Source organism: Amblyomma maculatum, chromosome 2 (assembly GCF_055883805.1).
Source record: "Amblyomma maculatum isolate TAMU_Amacu chromosome 2, ASM5588380v1, whole genome shotgun sequence".
In the NCBI taxonomy this organism is placed as follows: Eukaryota; Metazoa; Arthropoda; class Arachnida; order Ixodida; family Ixodidae; genus Amblyomma; species Amblyomma maculatum.
In genome coordinates, this window is record NC_139345.1 from 192,203,676 (window position 1) to 192,225,472 (window position 21,797).

General features: G+C 48.2%; 1 protein-coding gene across 1 annotated transcript; it reads right to left on the reverse strand.

Moving 5' to 3' along the window:
* Positions 1 to 19,928: 19,928 nt before the first annotated feature.
* On the reverse strand, positions 19,929 to 21,499 carry LOC146200790 (acetylcholinesterase-like). Its single transcript, XM_084592429.1, has 2 exons — positions 21,306 to 21,499; positions 19,929 to 20,139 (listed from the first exon to the last, which is right to left on the reverse strand). Exons 1-2 carry the CDS (start codon positions 21,497 to 21,499, stop codon positions 19,929 to 19,931), a joined length of 405 nt encoding a protein of 134 aa, XP_084448555.1.
* Positions 21,500 to 21,797: the final 298 nt, after the last annotated feature.

Sequence of the window (21,797 nt, forward strand, 5' to 3'; positions counted from 1 at the left end):
TTTTTTCGGTGCGTGATTGCTTTAGTTGCACCGGGGCCTGAAGGCGATGTATTTTGTCCTTTCATTTCTTTATGTGCGAAAGGGCTAGGTAGTTTAGATATCACAGGCGGCTCTGTGCGCTAGGCCGTAATATTTAGCATGTTTTATCGTGACTGCCTAACAAGAAACAAAAATACGGCGTTTTATTGCACTGCCGTTCGCGAGCCTCATGACCAGCTCAACCACTCGGCTCGCGAACCGCGGTGCATCACAACAAACGCCCAATTTTTCTTTTCTTTTTAGTCAGGCGGCAGTCGCGATAAAACATGCTAAATATTACGGTCTAGCGCACACAGCCACCTGTGATATCTGCGCTACCCGGCCCCTTCGCACATAAAGAAAACAAACGACAAAATACATCGCCATCAGACGCGCCGAACAAATGCTCATTGCGGCTATCACTGGTGGGTTACAGGCTTGGTGCAAACTCCGGTAGATACTTTTCATTATGCACATTTCCTTTAGATGCATACATACCTGTAACGAAGTGTTTTTCGCACAGTCGAGAGTACGCAGTAGGTAGCTAAGGTCGGCCATTCACATCTTGACGCTTGGTGGCCCTAATTGTAGCTTCACGTCGTTGTTGGCCGCGGCTCGGCGAAGGAAACCTGAAAAACCGCGTCTTGCATCTTGGCGCACTTAGAGAGTGACAACCGTACGCGGCAGATGTGGTTTGCATCGCTTTGCCAAGCCTGTGACGGCCACCGTGCCGCCCGGTGCCGCCAGCCCCCGTGCACTGGCGGCGCCGAGAAACGCCGTCGACGCCGCTCAATGTGTTTCCATCGGTCGCCGCTACGACTTCGCGCATGCGCAGAAAACTCGCGCAAAAGGCGGATTCCGACAACGATGCGGTCCCCTATGAGCCTCTCTGCTTTTTCTCCAAAGTCGCATTTTTCTGCTTGCCTCCGGAGGTCAGTTACAAAGTCGTCGAACGGTTGGTTTGCTTTTTGTTGCATGCTGTTGAAGACAGCCGACGCCTGTATTACGTCTTTGTATGGCTTGTACAGAGCGTCGAACTGCTCGAGGAGGTACGTAACTTGATCCGGCGTCTGCGCGCCGTCGGCGCTCGGAGGTTGAGGGGGGAATGTCTGGGCGACGCGGCGGCCGCGGGGCCCGAGAACATGGAGGAGTAGGGCCTTGCGAGTAGCGGGAGGCTTGCTGGCGTACTCACATGCGAGTTCGTAGATGTTGTAGGCGTCTTTCCAGTCTTCCCATGCCTGGTGCGGGTTGTCACCGGGCTCGAAGTGAGGAGGTGGTTGCAGAAACACACTGGCCATATTTACGGGGTTCTAGGTTATTCTGACACCATGTTATGTTGGTTAATGTCGGAGAGACTGACGACACGGACCAGCCCAGTTGTGAACAGAAAAGGAACTAAGATTTATTCAGGATTTGAACTTGGGTCGCGGTTACGTAGGTGGCGCTGTCTGGAGCCTTGTTAGGATTGAGGCGGCCACGTAGAGATGGCGCTACAGGATGAGAAGCAGAGTTGCAGTTGTGCGCATACATAACAAGTGCCAATAAAAATTTCTGAGGAACGTTCTTTTCATGATTATTCCGATAGAGTATGCAGCGTTATTCTGACCTGTATCTGATCGAAGAGCGCCAGGTTCCCAGGAGCGCGGTCGGTGCCGTTGCCGAGGAACCCAAGCAAATGGAGCCTATAGTTGGGCACCACGACCACCATGTCTCCGAGCGCACACAGGGCGGCCGCGTTGTACTCGCGGGACCACTTGAAATCCCGGCCGTGGAGAACAAAGAGCACTGTGCGAGGTTCGCCCTGCGCAGTTGCAACACTGCTGGCTTTTGTGCCATTCTGTTCTCACAATTTTCAGCCTAGCGCAATGTGTCTTAGAGGGCATGCGCGCAGACTGCACAGCTTTCTTAAAGATTAGAGTGACCATACTGTTCATTAGACTACAGTTGTACATATTATTAGTTGTACAGTTATGCCAATAAAATACAGCACTTACACTTAATTTTATACAAAACATGATTCTATAGTGAGAGCATAACGAGCAATGATACCTGCTGTGAGCAAAATTTGCTTTCATGAAGGGATTACTGGGCCAATTATTTGGTTGTCCTTGATGCCAATCGTTGCGCATTGTTATGCAGAAAGGAAGCCACATTGTTATGGAGTTTACGGCCTCAAGACGAGCTAAAAAATGGCTCGACTGTTACTATACTCAGTAAAGAAAAATTTAGGCGTAACTCACAAAATAATTTATTTTTAGGTATAACCCACTGTGAACAAGCCTGATCTTAGCTTGGGCTTACTGAAAAGCAGGTGGCAGCTCGGATTGTTGTGCGCATATACCTTACGCATTTAGCACAGCAAGCAATATAGAGGCTTTACAGAAGTTAGCGCCATGCTTTGTTCAGTCCGCCCGCGCCTCCCATCGAGTACGCTGTCAACGTGCGCCTTCGTAGAACCCGTGCATGCACCGAAAGGTGCATTGTAATGCTCACAAGCGATTGTTTCATTTTTTAACATCACAGCAGTCGCTGTTAGCTCCAAGCTCTATTCGGAATGATGCCAGCATGTTGTTGCGTGCCCTTCTGCAGCCAGCACACCATCGTAGACGCGCACGGAATCAAGGCATATGCGTGTATGCGACCGTTCGTTTGCAGTCCTAATCGGCTTTACAGGGGTCACTTGCATCATGTAAAGCATTACTGCACGTCCCTCTGACTGGGAGCTAGCTCACAAAATGTGCTATCACCTAAAACAGCAAGGTTGTTTTGCGCGCTATGGAGCCTTGTGAACTTGAAGGATAAGCTTATGCTGCGATGGAGGACACGGGAGAAGGAGCAATGCATGTATAACAACGCTATTGTGCAAATACGTTCTTTGAAACATTTTGTACGTAGATTGCGTTTACCATTGTGTATTGGATTTAAGAGACGGGCATGATTACCGAAACTACTTTTCACAGTCGTACGAAATGGTAGTGCTTGGTGCCGAGAGCAATACGGTTGTCTAGTGCGCCCGAGGTGCGTGTTTCACGCTGCAAAAGCAAGCGGCTGCCAAACCCGCGGCGTCTAGAAAAGCAGGAAAAGATGACATCCCACTAGTGTGTTGTAACATGCTCACGTGCAGCCCGTTTCGTCCGGTCCATGTCCAGAGCGCGCAGCTCAGGTTTTATACCTGCCAGCGTGGCCGCTAAAATAACAAAGTGTGCGCTTCACTTTTGTGTGTTTTTTCGAGTCACCCGATGGTTCGCCAATTCACAGCTACCTGAAATTTACTGGAATTATTAAATATGTCGATTTCTTGTTTATTCCCTCTGTCAGTAAACATTTGAAGCCGTAATCTCATATGAAAGCGCTGACATTGGAAGCTGCGAGGAAATCGGAGGAGGAACTCGGCTAAAACGAAAATAAATTTGAAAAGTCTACTCACATTGCTGCGAAGTGTTTGTGTTTCGTGGAACTGACTGTGTTCATAAAATCAGATTTATATTATATCATATCGTTATAGAAAAATTAGGGGGTCACTTAACCTCCGCCGTTAAAGGTATAACGCGATAATGTCTCTGATACACACACACGCACGATGCTTTCTTTCTTCACGTGTTATATTTTAGCTCTTTTATTTATTTATTCATTTTATTTACCAAATACTGCAGGTCCTAACTGGGCCCTAGCAGGAGGGGCGAAAAGCATACGATGCAGTGAAATATGAATTCATCAAAAGTAACATACTATACACACAAATGTAGTATGTTATATGTTATGTATGTTACATTGCTATGTTATGTATGTTATGTTATATTCTATTATTTCTTTATTTATTTTTATTTATTTGACGTTTTATATTTTATACACCAATACGCATGCGTCAGCAACAATCGGCTTTTCATTCTGAGCAATTTGACACTTTTGAACACATTCTTCAATTATTTCAATTAATCAATTACACATTCTAAATTTTCTTCCTTAGCATCACCAAGCACTGGTTTTTCATTCTGACACCTTTAAACCCTTACTTTCCATTTTTTCCTTTTTTCGTTTCTTTATTTCATCAATTGATCAAATAATTACAAATATCTTATTAACTCGTCATCGCCTATCGCACACCAATCAATATTCAATCACTGGAAGCACAAATTACCATGGCCCTTTTTTTTTACGCAGCCCCCGATTATTTTCGAGACTAATGCCAACTACTGCGTCGACGGCATGCGAAGGAAAGTGCTAAGCGCCAGTCCAACTTTATTCAAATTACGCACGGTCCTTTTATCATAAAATAAAATTCATCCTCGCTCATTTCACGAACCAAGTAACTTCCAGTGGGATGAGCGACGGTGATTGCTCAAACCAAGCAAACAAACTCGCGATGATCTCTCATAGGCGTTTAAGTAAGCAGCAAAAGCACACAGACAAAAAAAATATCCACATTACAGAACTCTGGATACTGTAACTGTATAGGGATGACGCTGCGGATTGCCGAGGGGCCCATGCACGACTCGTAGAGCAATTTGTAACTGCGCTCGGCAGCGCGGCCGGTGGGCCCCGCCATGTCTCGGCTGTCAAAATACGCTTCTAGGCGTCCCTAACAGAAACCACCAGGTACCGAAGAGAGGTCCAAGCACAGCACAATAGGTTAAAACGTGAAAAGCGCGAACAGAACGGCGAGCGCTGATGGACGGACACGAAGCGAACGGATGGAGCGAACAAAATATGGCGGCCAGCGCGGGATCAGCGTGCCGCAGGGTTCTTTAACGTGCACTGACATCGCACAGCACACGGATGCCTTGCTTTTCGCCTCCACCGAAATATAAAGTAAGATTCTCGTTATTCCCGTTCGCGGTTGCTGTGGAAGCCGCTCTAAAGCAGGAATAGTTTAAGTTTGCCGAATTTAATTCGACAAACTTCAATAGAAGTGCTTTGCTTCCCCTTAAGGAGTAGGCATCAAAAGCTCGATTTAGTATTTGCTGAATTTAGTTACATTTTAATTTATGCAATATCTATGCAATGCTTGTAAAGTCATCTTCTTGTTGGAATTGTCATGATTGCTTAAGTGGAATAAATTCGTTATTTCTAGCAATTTTTATGGAAGAACGCAAGTGATGTTTGAACCTTTTCTCTATCACATAGTTTTTTTTTTTTGTTGCGAGGTGCTTTGCTACTTTATCCAGTTCTTAACTATATTATTTCATTTGTCCTTTACGAGAAAAGTTGACACTACTCTATTGTTAAAACCATTTTTTCTTACGTGCGCATATAATTACGATCAATAGCAAAACGCTTTGCAGCATGATAGTTGAGGTGGAATTCTATATTAGTTTATAGCAGCAGCACGAATGAGCCGACATGACGAGCATTCTTGTCTACAGAGCTGTAGCCCAGAAAAAAAGGCGAACCAACACGGAGCGAAACCGCCGTTCACCTAAACTGCAGGTTGCGTACATTTTGCACTGCAGTAACTGGTACTGCAAAACCTGCACTAACAAAACTTGTTTTTAATAACTCCCATAAAATCAAAAGTTGCATAGATTTAGTGAGTAAAAAAGAACAGTTCACAAAACGTTTATTACGCTAGCATCAGGTCTCCAAAGTTGCAACTTTTTGGAATGGCAAAAACGGCGTTTTACGCCTTTAGTGATATACGATTTTAATCAATCCGAGAAAGCTATGCCGTTTCTTTCCAAACTAAAGCCCATTTCTTTGTGTCAAGGCATGTGCACATCAAATAGAAAATCATTATGCAATAAAAAATGGTCATGGGACCTCAATTATCGTTATTATCTGAACACACCCATAATATATATATATATATATATATATATATATATATATGTGTGTGTGTTCAATGGAGCAGCTTTTCAATGGAGGCGAAAAGCAAGGCGCCCGTGTGCTGGGCGATGTCAGTGCACGTTAAAGAACTCCAGGTGGTCGAAATTTTCGGACTCCTCCACTACGGCGTCTCTCATAGCCTGAGTTGCTTTGGGACGTTAAACCTCACAAACCTAACCAAACCATATATATATGTAGGTATGTGCGTGTGTGTATGTGTGTGTGTGTGTGTCTGTGTGTGTAGAGCGCGAGGAAAATTTATGGAGTCGCGTACAGCAGACGACAGTTCAGTTGTACGGGCTGGAGCTATATTCAGTTTTCATTACACTTAAGCGTTACCGTCTCAGTAGTAGCGGTCACCATTTCACTTTCTTCCCTAAGCATTCGTAGATCGGACTTTTTTTTGCGCTAGCGTTAGAGTTATCCCATCCGAGTTTCTCTGACATTTATGGTATTGCCGCGAAACCTTGAAAACTGTATCTTTGTTTTTTTTTTTTAACAGCCGCCGGCATGCGGGCTTAACACTCTGATCTTGGCTCGCGTATCAATTTTGTATCCCGTGTTTGTTCATGCTCATTGTCGCGATACGACGCGTTATAATTTTCTTTGTCGCGAACGATGCGCCGAGATTTGTCTCGAAGATTAAGATCACTTGCGTATGTTTCTACAGTGTTCCAGGTTGTGCTAGTAGCAGTTTGCGACGTTATCTAGATTATTCTGAGCAGCCTCTAAATTGAGCGTTGACGAGTGCGACGGGCATTCTTTGTTCGACGATCGACGAGCACGTTTGTTGCTATTGGCGCCGCCGAGTTGCTTAGTTCTTTTGCGGGCGCAAGTCAGCCCGATAAAGAGTTTCTTCAGTGCAATCACCGACTCTTCATTTGTGTCATCGACCCTGGTCGCCACCACTTGACAGTAATTTGCTCGTTCGCCAGTGTCTGGTCCTTTTATAATCTTGCCGCGTGTTGTTTGCAGACGCTACGCTAGGCATAAGCTTCCTATATTATACATGCAACTTCGGCGGCCGTTCAAGGTTTGCTCTCTAGAAGCACGTATTGTTTGCGCCGCTTCGCGTGACTCACCAAAAGCAAGTTGCTCGTCGTGATAATGAGCATATCCGCAAAGAGGCACCACAAGACTCCCGCTAATTGCACCGAGGATTATTTTGGGCAGCGATTCAAGCTGCAACCACCGCAGCCTGTTATGCTACAGCGTTTGCGACTTTAAGGGGGTGCAATAGCGAAAGAACGCAAACAAATGCATGCTGACAATTCGGATACATATAGAATAAAGAGTTTTAACCACAGGAGCGTACAAGTAGTAGGTAATGTTTTGAAAACGGGGTGCGAAAATGCGGACAAGGAAAATGAAAAACAGAGAACGTTCGAAGAGCAGTATGTACAGAAGCCCAAATCTTTAACTGGCTTGCGTGACGGCTGCGTGTTCTTTGACTGTGAGCATTACAGAGGAGATAGCCTGCGAAAAGTCCAAGTATAAGCCAGTTATCGAATTCGCGCTTAATGTCAATTATCCGCCAACTTTTACCCGCCCTAAAGCGCACGCGCACAGAAAAGACGGCCATCGCGCACGCCAGCTAAAGATTTCGGCTGCTGTACAATCTGCTCACCTGTTGTGCAGAAGGCAACACTCTATGAATTTAATTAACAGGTCGATTGCTATCTGTAAATCTGATTTAATTCCCAAGTGGAGTTAAGGTTTATGCGGCACTACGCGTACATTGCGCTGATGAAGATGTCACTTTGGTTATGAGGTATCGGTTATGAGATAATAGAGTTCCTACGGGAAATATACCGGGATAACACAGTAGAAAATACATGGGAAGGGATAAGATGTATGGAAGATGTCAAAGTATGCAAAGGATTAAGACAAGGCTGTCCTCTATCACCGCTGCTGTTCATGCTTTATATAATAAACCTGGAACGGAGGATACAAGACAGTAACCTAGGTTTTAACCCGTCATAGAGATTAGGTGGAAAGGCGGTAGAGCAGCGCCTCCCCGGTTTGATGTATGCAGACGATATTGTGCTGCTAGCTGAGAGTCTCGAAGAATTGCAAACTCTAGTTAAGTATTGCGGAGACGAAGGGGACGCTCTAGGCTTCAGTTTTAGCGCAGTTAAGTCGGGTCTGATGATTTTCAACTGCACAACTGTTCAGGGTCTTAAAATACAAGGCCATGAAATACCCAGAGTAACAGGCTACAAATAACGGGGGGTATGAGTAAACGAAGGATTGGCATACATTGGAAAGCATGAGCAGTCACTTAAGGCCAAAGGACGAAGGAATGCCGGGATAATGAAGCATAGGGCATTGTGGGGATACAACAGGTATGAGGTTTTGACGGGTATTTGGAAAGGAATTATGGTGCCCGGACTTACTTTCGGAAATGCGGTTTTGTGCCTAAAATCAGAGGTATAGTCGACATTAGAAAGAAATCAGAGAGCGGTTGGACGGTTAGCACTAGGTGCCCACAGCAAAACCACAAATGAGGCGGTACATGGAGATATGAGCTGGGCATTTTTCGAAGTACAAGAAGCTCAGAGTAAAATATCATATGAGGAACGCCTAAGGAAATTGGACAATAACAGATGGGCAGCTAAAGTATTTAAATACTTGTACTTAAAAAGCGTTGACTCACAATGGAGGAAAAGAAATAGGAAACTAACTAGTAAGTATCCTAGTCACAAGGACGCAGAAATAAAGTGCATTAAGCAACAGGTGAAAAACACAGAAGGTAAAAATTGGATATATTCGATGGAGAAGAAACAGTGTGGAATTATACCGAAAGTGGAAAATACAGATCAGGAAGGAAGATTTCTCTGATAACTCAAGAGGCAGTGCCCTACTTTTTGAAGCTAGATCAGGGTGCCTTAGAACACGCAGCTACACAAAGAAATTTAACAATGAAGATTACGCATGTACTGTATGTGGTAACTCCAGTGAAACAATTGAGTGTATTATACTCGAATGTAATGGTATCCATCCGGAAGTTGATGCAGGCGCAGTAATTGTTCCTGAAGCTCTGGGGTTTAGAGATACCAGCGGCCGGGTGAATAAACCGGCGGTAGAAACTAGCAAAAAACGACGTGAAGATTAGTGGCTTAAAAGCAAAGAAGAGACATAAGGTTAGTAATGTAGAAACTAAAATTTATTAAATAGAATCATGGTTTATTTAACCAATCTAAATCAATAATTAAGATATAGGGAGAACAATGAGCAGGATAGCTACTGCTATCATCCCGTTTCAAAGGGGATGCTCCTATATTCCATTCAGCCATCCATCCTTTGGGCTTGTAGGTCGCAGCAGCCGAGCAGGGTCGCCTCCCAGTCCTTCGGGAAGGGTTAGGAATGGGTGAAGGGATGGATTTCGTTGGCAAGCCCATACCATGTGGTAGGTGTCAGCCACCTCCCTACAGTACTGGCACTGGCCAGTGAATTGGGAGTCAAAATTTTTAAGTAGTGCTGGGCACAGCATCGTGTTAGTAAAGAGGCGTATGAGCAGCCTCTCATTTGCTTTTCCTAACCCTTTGCAAGGGTTAGGGTATTTGCGATGCGAGTTTTGATAAAAAAGTACAATACCTTTGAATGTGTAGACCGTATTGGAACCGACGTCCACAGCCGATTCGAGTCCCGAGGAAATTGCCCGGAGAGAAAGCGCGCGGGCGGCTTCGTCAGCTGCGTCGTTCCCTGCAAGACCCTTGTGGCTAAGAGCCCAGACGAGATATCGGCTCGCGGGGTCCGTGTCCCGACAGCAATTTTAAAATATTCTATAGGCTAATGGGGTGGTCCCCCATTGGGCGACATTCCGGCAAGCCCCTCGTGAGTCGGTGATGATATATTTAGAAGTGTTTTCTGTGGCGGCGAGTGCAATGGCTACCTCTTCAGCGTGTGTTATAGATTTGGCCTTGAATGTAAGGCCATCGACTGTGTTCCCGTTGTGAACGACTGCGGCCGTATACCAGCCCCCCGGATGGGGGCACGAGGCATCCACGTAAGAGCTGATTTGTTGCCATAATGGCGGGACAAGTCTCCCGCCCGCGCCAGGCGCCGCCCATTATGGTCTTCTCGTGACATGTTGGCAGGGAGACGCCGCGCCCTGAGGGCGCGTCTCCAGAGTTCTGGGATGCGGAGCATCTCCTCTGTGAACTGTGTATGTTGTTCAGCCGGGCAAGAAGGTGGCGACCCGACACTGTCTCTGTGAGGCGGGTATATTGGTTCATCAAATGTGCTTCCCGAAGCTCCCTGAAAGTGTTCACCACACCTAGGGCCATGAGAAGTCGAGGGCACGTTTTATGATTTTTCGGGAGATCACCTCGAGGGTATCCTCCTCGTGCTTCCGAAAGTGGCGGTAAGGAGTCGAATACAGGATTCGACTGTTTATGAAGGCGTTTGCCAGCCGCAAAGCATCCTTACTTCGCAACCCCCCGCGTTTCTTAGACACCCGGCCGACCATACGGCCCACCTGGTCCCCCACCTGGCGGTACTTGGCTAGTGTTTTGTCAGGGCGGCTTTGGTGATGGATGAAGAGACCGAGTACTCTGATCTCTTTTGATTCATGAATTGAACCGCTCGCAAGCGAGAGCGAGATTTGTGTACTGCATCTCAGAGAGGGGCGGAGATGCAAGAACTGTGACTTCTGGGGGAACATTGAAGACCACAGTGCCGGGCATAGCGGTCCACTATGCTCGCCGCTGTTTGCAGGCAGGTTTCAATGTCGCCCACACTGCCCTGCGTTGCCCATAGGGTGATGTCATCGGCGTAGAGCGCTTGCTGCACGCCTTCGACCTCAGCCAGCTGGGCCGGCAGATGCATCATGGCAATGTTAAAAAGCAGCGGGGAGAGAACTGCGCCCTGAGGTGTGCCCCGCGTGCCGAGCATGAATGGTCCGTGTTCCTCGTCTTGTATTTTGGTGTAGGATTGTCGGTCCGTAAGAAATTGTCTTATATAATTTAACGTATTGCTACCACAGTGTGTTTCACTTAGATGGGAGTATGACTCGTGTGTGACGCTATCGAAAGCGTCTTTTAGGTCTAGAGCGAGTACAACCCGGTGATTGGGGGGGGGGGGGGCATTCGAATGGGTTGAGAATTTCTCTGTTAAGTTGGAGAAAGACATCCTGTGCGGATCTGTGTGGACGAAATCCGAAGATGGTGTCCGCGAAAGTGTGCTTGTGTTCAAGATACTCTTATAGCCGATTGCGCACCAGTCTCCATTAGTTTGCCCACACAGGAGGTGAGAGAGGTGGGGCGGAGGTTACTCGTGTTTATTGGTTTGCCAGCTTTCGGGATGAAAGTCACAAGTGCCGTTTTCCAATCGATGGGTAAGGGGGTTTCCCCTGTACAAATTGCGTTAATGTATTCGAGTAGGCACTGGTTCGTCGAGTCGGGCAGGTTCGCCCAAAGCTGTGACCTTGACCCGACCAGGCGCGGTGCCTCTCTTCACTTTGACTAGACTGGCCCGAAGATCGTGAAGCTGGAAAGGTTTGTCCAGCTCCGAGTTCTCCTTGCCTGCGTAGGAGTAGACCGATTCCCGGGGGTCTTCAGCTGTGCACAAGTAGCGGTCCCGGAGCGATTGTGCCAGCTGCATAGTGTTGCCTTTAAAGGAGTGGATTGCTCGGTGTAAATGTTTTTGGGTTTCGGTGCGGGTCTGCGCCGGATTGAGAAAAGCTCGGAAGAGCCTCCATGTATTACTGCTTGACATTTGTCGGGCCGCTGTATTGCAACGATCCACCCAGTTCGAGTTAGCGAGCTGGGCCGCGTACTCGGCGGCTCGGTGGGCGATATCGGCAAATACGTTCTTTAAGTTTGCGGTTGTGTTTTCGGCGACACCAGCGGCGTGTAAGGCTGCGGCGAGCTTCCCAGAGGTGAATGAGGAGATTATCTACGTCCGTTATTGCCTCTCTGAGCTGGATCTGCGTTTCATGTGTGCGGAGGTGTGACATCAGTGACCGGGACCAGTTGGTGTACCCCTGCTCTGCATGGCAGTGTTGGTAGTGGCGGGAAAATTTTGTCAGAAAGTAGTCCAATTATAGATGTGGGCTTGTGTGGTAGGCCGCTTGAGGGGGCGTGTGTAGATCGTGATATTAAGAAGGCAGTGGTCGCTGCCGAGGGTTTCCTCGGTGTTAACCCAGTCTGCGTGTCGTATGTTGCGAGTGAAGGTAAGATTCGGACACGTGTCGGTGTGGAGGGTGAGGCCGGTGGGTGTGGAGGGTGAGCCCCAGTGTGGACACAAGCTCCGCCAGTTTGCGTCCTCGCACCTCCTCTTTACGGTACCCCCACAGCTGATTGGGGGCACTGAAGTCACCCAATGTCAGGAGATGGCCTCGACCCGCTGTCTTCAGCGCACGGCTAAAGATGTCTGCGAACGTCATTCGCTTTAGTTTGGGGGAACAGTATATGTTCGATATGTGCATGGGAGGATCTGAGCGGCGGAGGGGTAAGATCGTCACCATGACATACGAATAGGGAAGTGTTAGGTCTAGATCCCCTTTTGTGGCCGTGTATGATTTGTGTACGGACAGGAAGAGGGGTCTCGCTGGAACGTCGTGTAGTTTTTTTGATTTAGCCGCCGCTCCTGGCTCCTGGAGGGCGACCACGCGGGCCTAAGTTTCGAATGTTTCTAGGTAGAGGCGTAGACTCGCGCGTTTTTGGCGGTTCCTGAAGCCCCTACAGTTCCATTGCGTTAACAATAATAATTGACATAATTTGGAAGGAAAGGTACTGCTGGTTAAGCTGTCCCGCGATGAGTGATATTTAGTGAGACTGGTACAGACGCCACCCCGGAGCTGGCACATGAAGTAGGTGCGGGGTTGGAGTCCTCGTTATCCGAATCCGCAATAATTTAGGAGTATTTTGAGAGACAGAACATATGTTTAAGGTTCCGTGCTCGACGGCCTGTTTTTGTGAGACAAGGTTCCCAGCCCGACGGCTCGTTCTGGGATGATCCTGCATTTTGGTGACAGTTTCAGGAACCATTGACGAACATTTGGCAGTGACGCGGTCCATGGCGGCCTCCACCATGTTTTGCAGTTTGGAGGCGAGACGCGTCTCCATAGCGGCCATAGCTGCCGCGAACGCGGCCGGCAGCTCCGGCTGTCTCCATGGCGTCTGAACTCTGGGGACTCGACGCGGCTGTGAGTTTAGCTTCCAAATTTTGAATTTTAGCGAGCAATTGCTCGTTCTGTGCCGTGAGCAGCTCGATTTCTTTGCGGCTCTCGGCGTCTACGCCGGGGACCGCGGGAGGGAAGGAAGGTGAGGAAGGGATAGGAGAGGAAGCAACCCCTGCCCAGCTGCTCACCTGCTCACGTTGCGGCGCGGAGGGCGCCGGCAGCACCGTCTGTGTGAAGCAAGGAGGTTGTCTGAAAGGCCGGGAAGTGTCTGTCATTCTTTCCGCTTGGAGGCGGTGGGGGCGCCTTCTTGTCTTTCGATGACGTCAGGTTACGGGAGGAAGAATCGTTGACGTCACTGTCACATGAGCCGGCGGCGCGGTTGCCGCGTTCCGTGCTGTCATTGGCTACGCGAGTGGCGTGACCTGGCTTTTTACCAGGTGTGTCCGTTTTCAAAACGCCACGTTGCCGAGGCTTGTTTTTGGGCGTCCGAAGTCTTCCGAATATTGCTCTGCAATCCTGTGAGCCCGCGGGGTGGGACAAGCCGCAGATTACACACGACGGTTTACATTCATGTGGAGCTTGACCTTCTGAAGTAAGCTCCACACATAGATAGATAGATGGATTTATTGATAGGAAAAGGCAGAGAGGTTGGCCCGAATAATTCAAATCTGGCCTGCTACTCTGCACTGGGGAAGGGGAAGGAGAGAAGAAAGAAGGTCATGATGGGTGACGATGTGGGAGAAGGCATATGAAATATATATACAGACACAGCAGCTTGCTTTACAAACGTGAATCAAGTCCACTGGCGCTCAAATAACGGCAAAGAGCGCGCATTGCCTGGATGCCCTTCCCCTTGTCCTGCCAAGCGCCCAGCAGCAGTTCCTCCGACAGAGGCCTCTTGTCTAAATGCTTCAAGGAAGCAGCTAGCACATTTCTTTCGTTCGCATACTCTGGGCACACCAATAATACATGGTCCACAGTCTCTGGGATGCCACAAGTTAAACATTCCGGTGAGTCCATCTGTCCAATTAAATGTAAGTACTTGCGCGTGAAAGCCACGTTTAAACGAAGTCGATGTATCAAGCATGCCTGATGACGCGGAATATCACGCGGAACAGTAAATTTAAATGTTCGATCAAGCTTTCTTAGACGCATGTGTCGGGCGTCTGGTTGAGCCCAGTAAGTCGCTGTAGCAATATTCATACAACTCTTTAGAAGACACGTCGTATCCGCTCTTGAAAAAGGCACAGCTGTTTGGAAGCCATTGATGAGAGCGCTTTTCGCTTCAACATCGGCCTGCTCATTCCCATGGAGGCCGCAGTGGGCAGGAATCCATTGAAACATTATCATGTGGCCTTGCAGCTGGGCAGATGTGATGAGCTCCGTAATGTTTAGTGCCAGGGACTGATAGGCAGTGTGGCGTAAGAAGTTTTCCAAAATTTGTAATGCAGTCTTCGAGTCCGTGAATATACACCATTTTTGAGGTGGTTCCCCACATATATAGCGAATAGATTCCCGAATGGCTACAAGTTCGGCAGCGGTTGATGTAGAGTTATGTCCCAAAAGGAAATGCAGAGTCGTTTTCTGAGCTGGTATGACCACAGCTGCAGCGGATGCCTGTGCTGACACAGATCCATCGGTGTATACGTGAATATAACTGGGATATTCTGACCAGATGTGTGCCAGAGTAAGTTGTTTGAGTCCACTAATTGGTACCATAGATTTTTTTAGTATTCCGGGAACACGAAGGTGCACCAAAGGTTTATCCATCGTCCATGGTGGTTGGGTGGGACGATATGGGAGGGCATATCCTGTCGGTACTTGCGACTGATGGCAGCGGAGTGCAGTTGTAAAACTGCAGTCCGGCCTCTCATCCAGAATCTTGCTGAGTGGGTGAAAACGGTGTCTTGTAAGTGCTCGTAAATATACACGAAGTGGTTCGTGTGACAAGTATATGGACATTGGGCGAGCGTGTGCCTCTTCAATTGTGCCTTTGTTAGAGGTGCATCTGGGCAGTCCAAGACATATTTTCAATGCCTGCGCTTGCACGCTCTCTAAAGTCCGCAAGCAGGAAATGCTCATACTAGAAAGTACTGGGAGACTGTACCGGATGTAGCCAACAAACAAAGCTCCACACATTGGCCACACAGGCCGCACATTGAGGGGTTCGGGGCAGGACACGTGTCTGCCCGATGCCCGATAGTACCGCACCTCATACACGCCGGCACAGTACGCTTGTATTCATGCACGACAGCCAGTTCCGAATTGTAATGCACAAAACGCGGCACCACATTCCCCACAAAAGTGAGTACCGCGACGTTCGTCTTTCCCAGCTCGCGTACTTCTGCGTACTCGGCAGCTCGCCACTGCAGTTTCTCTCAGGTTTTTGCTTGTCTCCTGGTTGGCCACAGAGATCACACCACGGCAAATTTCACCGGTCTATTTTAAATGTTCACGCATAGGGAGGGATCACTTGTCGGTATCCAATTTGAAGTCGCGAATTAGGCGGTCAGCTGTGGGTGGTCCTGGGTTCCCACTACTACAAGATTTTGGTCCCATGCCGGGATGATGTTGAGAGTGGCTGCCGCCTGCTTGCCAAGGTAGGCGGTGGGCGCCGCTCCCAGTTCGCCATGTTGGAACACACTCCGCAAGTTCGCCGTGACGCGGGGCTTGAGGATTACAATAATGTCTTGGGGGTGCGGGTGTGGCATGGATCGTAGATGTCATTGCATGCTTGCTGCAATTTTCGGTTGTTCAGCAGTTTGGACAGGACGGGCGTGGGGCTACGCGCCAGCGTCCTTATTGGCTTGAGGTTGGGAGGCCGCTGACGTGTCGGCCGCCATCTTGCGTCCGCTTCTGGACTGAAAGCGGCGTTGTACAAGTTTGAAAAGGTTCTCGTTCTAAAGGGGCTGTAAGACTGAAGAACTAGTATCTTGGACCGTCAAAATGGTGGACCATGACATTTCGGACGAATCATAGCCGCATTGCAAGGTAGAGGTCTACTGGAGAAAGAGGGGTGAGCAACCTGCAGCGGCGGGGAGCGGCGCAGCCGTTAGGCGTAGCGCCGCTGCCGCGATGCACGGGTGAAACTCAGCCCCTAATCGGTGAAATTGGGGCCCACCTGGATAAAGCTGGTGGCTCCAGATGTCGGGTCACTTGCGTGATGCTGTCGCTGATTTCTTCAAGGGTCGAGTTGCTGTGCGACGATCACAAGCGAAAACTCACGGAGCCGATGCACCATGCGTCCGCTTGCGAGAAGCAACGCGTTCCATCCCCCCCCCCCCCCCCCGAATAGTGGTATGCTCTAAATAATTCCCTTCGTCTACAGTGAGAACGATAGCGAGATTCCGCGAGTGACAGATACTGGGCCTTTTCTTTCGTGTAGACAAAATTATAGAACGCCGATGAACTTTTTTGCGTTCGATGAAATGCCGGTTGTGTTCGACAAGGGGTGCGCGATGTACCGTCACGACAGGTCATGACATCACAAGACAATTAGGAAGAAGAAGAAGAAAACTTAGAAGCAGAAAAAGAAGAGGAAGAAAAACATAAGAAGAAAAAATAGAATAAGGCTGGTAACTTACGCTCTCGCGTCATTCTCTTAAAGGATGAGCTTAAGTGTCCCCAATAACATAGCACCTTACACTCATAGGGAGTGATAGGGAAATAATGTAGCAGACAAAAGAAACTTCCGCCGTTGCTGTCGCAATTCAACTAGGGTTAACCAGAGTTAAACCACAACAAATTTTTGTTTATGCTCCTTGTTGGGAGGCGAAACGAAGTGGCGTCCGTGTGCTGTGCGATGTCAACGCACGTTAAACATCCCCAGGTGGTCGAAATTACTCCGTAGCCCTCCACTACGGCTCCCCTTTCTCTCTATCCACTTTCACTCCCACCTTCCTCCCTTCCCTTATGGCGCGGTTCAGGTGTCCACAGAGCAAGTGTGACAGATACTGCGCCTTTCCCTTCCTCTGAACCAACCAACCAACTCCTTGTTGGGAGACGCCGCTTTATCAGATTATTTGTCGCGCAAGATGAGCAGAGATGTGTTTTGAAGATTTTAACATCCCTGCCTTCCGCCCTCCTTTTTCCCCTCATCCTCCAACCACTGGAGAGTGTTTCTGCAGTGTTTGTCCGGCCGGGGTGGTGCAGTGGTAAGACGCCCGACTACTGTGCCGGAGTTCCCGGGTTCGAACCCGACCTCGGCGGCTGCGTTTCGATGGAGGCGAAACGAAGAGGCGTCGTGTGCTGTACGATGTCAGCGCACGTTAAAGATCCCCAGGTGGTCGAAATAACTCCGTAGCCCTCCACTATGGCTCCTCTTTCTCTCTCTCCACTTTCACTCCCATCTTCCTCCCTTCCCTTACGGCGCGGTTGCGGTGTCCACAGAAAAACAAGTGAGACAGTTACCGCGCCTTTTCCCTTCCTATAAATAAATAAATCAGTTCTAAATCAGTGTTCCAGGTTGTGCTAATCACAGTTTGCGGCTTTATTTAGATTTCTCCTCGCCGACTCTAAATTGAGCATTGAGGGATGCGACAGGTATTTCTTGTTTGACGAGCGCCGAGCACGATTGTTGCTATCGCCGCCCGCCAATTGCTTAGTTCTGTTGAGCGCGCCAGTCAGCGCAACAAAAGAGTTTATTCAAGTGAAGTTTAAGCCTCCTCATTGTGGGCAACGTAATTGTCCCCAATACGTGATGTCTGGTGAAGGTGGTGGCCCTCATTTTCGGTACTCCTCCTAAAAGTCGGGACAACAGGTCTGTCTGTGTGGCCCGCTTTATCTAATAAAGCACGAATATTTTCCTGCTATACTTGTCCGACACTCTATTCAGGTTTGGGTGGTTACTCCATCGAGTATAAGAACGCTGAGTCTGTCCCTTTGGAATATGTGCTGGTTTGCTCCCTTCCTCTGCCGTCTTCTAATTGGCGGTTACACCCTCAACTGCACTCAAACAGCACAATACGAGTCCACTTGAATGACAATGGCTGGCGAGCGCTGAAAGGCGCCCTTCTAAAGGACGGCCTAGAAATTACGGCAGGGTGCATCCAGAAAATGCCGCCTTGTAATTTGCGTCAATATTATACGTAGCCATGAAGTTATTCAACGTCACAAACCTTAGTTCCCCCCCCCCCCTCCTAAAAAAATCAAAACATTCAGGTGCGCTGGAGTGCCCACGAGCCACCATGTTTTGATCGTGGGCTTCTATGGACCGCCTATGGAAAATAATTCTACCTTGAGACAGACGCAGCAGCTGACAGCTGCCGCAATAGCTGGACGGGGATAACAAACGCGCGCGGTCCGACAGCGCATTATCCATGGCGCAAGCTGCGGCGTTACTTGCACCTCCTGCTAACAATATAGCAGTTTGGAGGGGTTGCGAATTGGACAAGGGGCGCATGCTCAATAAAAGCTCTTGGCACCAGGCAACGTTTACCCTAGATGACGTCGACCCACGTTTTTCATTCGTAGCCGCTGTCCACGACTGCACATTGGAAGGAACATCTGGGTCGCTTGTATCGGAACTTGCTCCACAACTTAACGAAGGGCACCTGGCTCTAGAAAATAATATCGCTCAATGCATCTTAGTTACTTAGCTAATTGGTTAGTTGGTTTGTGGGGTTTAACGTCCCAACGCAATTCAGGCTATGAGAGACGCCGTAGTGGAGGACTCCGGAAATTTCGACCACCTGGGGTTCTTTAACGTGCACTGACATCACACAGAACACGGGCGCCTTGCTTTTCGCCTCCATCGAAAAGCTGCCACCGAGACCGGGATTCGATCCCGCGTCCTTGGGAACAGTAGTTGAGCGCCGTAACCACTGCGCCCCCCGGGCGGGGTACTTAGCTAGTTGAGCGGAATATAAATAAATATTCTGCGGAACGCTACATTAAGGAAAATATATACCGTTGGTTTCACCAAGATTCGCTCTACCGCGTTTTGTGATTACTTAGTGCTAGTTATGTGAAACACCACACACACACACACACACACACACACACACACACACACACACACACACACACACACACACACACACACACACACACACACACACACACACACACACACACACGCACACACGCACACACACACACACACACAGATATATATATATATATATATATATATATATATATATATATATATATATATATATATATATATATATATAGGAAAGAAGGGGCGCAATGACGCATGTTGTCGGTGGGAAGCCAGCTCTCAGATGTCATTGCAGCAGGTTCTACGGCCGTCTGAGGGTGCGTCGTCCTGGTAGCGGCCGGAAGGGGTCCGAATTCAGGGGGCTCTCCACGTAGGCGGCGGCCGAGGCGTTGATGTACGGGGGTAAGCTCCGTATTGACAGGTTGATTATGCAGGACTGGATCGATACCCAGCACCTCCACCAGATTTGTAACGTAACGTTACACAGAAGGCGCTCTGGCACTCTGACACCGAAGAACACCAACACCCAGTCAGGGCAGCACAAAAGCGGAGCACCGTTTCGCTTCGTCGTCTTCTCCGAATCGCCCGTTCAAATCTTCGTCGTCTATGAATGGCACGTGTCATTATATATATATATATATATATATATATATATATATATATATATATATATATATATATATATATATATATATATAGTATATGTAGTATATACTAGTATATTACCGTCTGGAACAGAGAACGGGGAATGTAACACGGTGAAATATCCTAAACGACTTAGTTGACCGAAGGCGACTTCAGTTTAATTACCGATGCATGATTCAAGCGGGAAATATAATATTTCGGAAGCCAATCATATAAAAAGCAAAAGACGCAATCGTAAAAGCTTCCCCATCTCCGCAGGTTGCAAGGACGGTCGTTAAGGTTTACGCTAGCGCCGTAGCAAGCTCGAGTAGAAAAACAAAAAATGCTGGATAGCCGTCATCGCACCACAGGTCTGGCCGGCTGCAAGGGCGTTCACACGTTCAGGCTGAGGCAGTCCTCGGTCGTGTCGTTCCAAGAACGGTTACCAGGGTTTGTTGCCAGCGGCCGAGACTGGAGACAGAGCTTGGGCATCTTCTTTCCGTCTATTGGCTCCTGTCGTGGTGTCACCGGCTGTGGTCGTAGGAACCGCGCCGTGCCAGTTGGGCTGCTGGCAAACGGGATGCCCAGGAAAGCGTACACGGTGCTGCGAACGGCACGGCAAAAACGTGCAGTATATATTATTTTAAGCGCTAACGAAGAGCGCTACACGTCAGTGTGAAACCGGCGTATTGTAGTATGGTTGGTCGCGTTAATGTTTGCTCAGTTCAGTTCAGGCGTTCAGTCGTGTCCGACTCTTCGTGACCCTATGGACCATGTCACGCCACGCTTTCCGGTCTCTCACTATCTTCTTAACATCACATAGCTTCATCTGCAATGCCTCGAGAATGCCATCTAACCATCGCGTTCGCTGCCTACCCCTTCTCCGGCGACCCTCAACCTTTCCCAACATCAAATCTTTCTCCAGCGACTCCTCTCTTCTCATCAGATGACCAAAGTAGCTGAGCTTTAACTTTAGAATTTGACCCTCCAATGAGCAGTCAGGGTTTATGGTTGACAATATCGACTGATTTGATCTTCTGGCAGTCCAAGGAACTCTTAAGAGTCTTCGCCAGCACCACAATTCAAACGCGTCAATTCTTCGGCGGTCAGCCTTTTTCACAGTCCAACTCTCGCATCCATACATCACAACTGGAAAGACCATAGCACGGGTTATACGGATCTTGGTTGCTACATATATAGCAAATGAGACATGTAAATGTAAAATATTCACGAATTCACACAAATATACAAAATATATCATTTCTTTTTTCTTTCAGTGTCGAGTACGCTGTCTTTGTACCGTTTCGATGTTCGTGCGTTTCGCGACGGGCTTTACGGCGTGTATGATTTGAACTGTCTGTTTATTTGTTGCTCATATTATGAAGTGGGAATACTTTTCTAGAGATATGGTCTCCTAATACCCTGCTGCAGATCCTAAAAGGAGCGCAATCGCTCCCTTTTACTCGGATATTTTCGAAGCGCCACGTCGCTCGCACTTGTTTCACCGTCTGTCCGGTGCAGTCGCTATACGTGCTAAGCTACCCTGGGAGGCTAGCATGTGGCTGAAGGACAGTTGCAATAAGCAAGGCTTACTCGAGGCTGAAAATCATGTCACATAGATGAACGTTTGCTTCATTCGATTTGGCCGATGCAGAAAAGTCTAAACAAAGAGTTTTTTATTTTGGACAGCGAGTAAATAAAAATCCAAATGAGGGTGTGAATGCGCAGGAAACAAAAATGCTGGTGCCGAGGGCACCCTTGACGTCTCGCCTTTTTTCGAACGGTATCCTCGAGCCCTCCACGAAGCCGCTCGTTGTGTTGACAGAAACTAGCTCGTCGTCGTTATCGGGCAGCGAGTAGAAGATGAGCAGGAACACCGCCAGCGTCACCAGGAGCAGAAGCAGGCAGAGCTTGTGCCTGCAGTCGTAACGGGTGCCATTGGGCAGAATTAGCGACAGCAACATTGAAAAGAGTGGATAATTTGAATTTGGTGAGATCGCAGTTGACAATGCTCTCTCTCCGTACCAGTGCTTCGGACAAGGCATTTATTGTAAGAAAAATTCTACCAACTCACACATATACAAATGATGAGCTCACGACCAGAATGCCTGAAAGGATGCCACACGCGGAGCACCTTGCCATCTGGGTTGGTTGCGCTGTTCTCAAAGCTAAACCCAGTCCTTTATATCTGGAAGCTTATACATATTAGCTGTCTACAATAAACAAAACAAATATGAATCGGAATAAATAAAGGTATTCAAA

Coding starts and splice junctions, on each gene's coding strand:
- LOC146200790 (XM_084592429.1), bottom strand. CDS start 21,499: ATGTTGCTGTCGCTAATTCTGCCCAATGGCACCCGTTACGACTGCAGG. Junction 20,140..21,305: donor AGGATACCGTTCGAAAAAAG/GCGAGACGTCAA, acceptor TGCCGTTCGCAG/CACCGTGTACGCTTTCCTGG.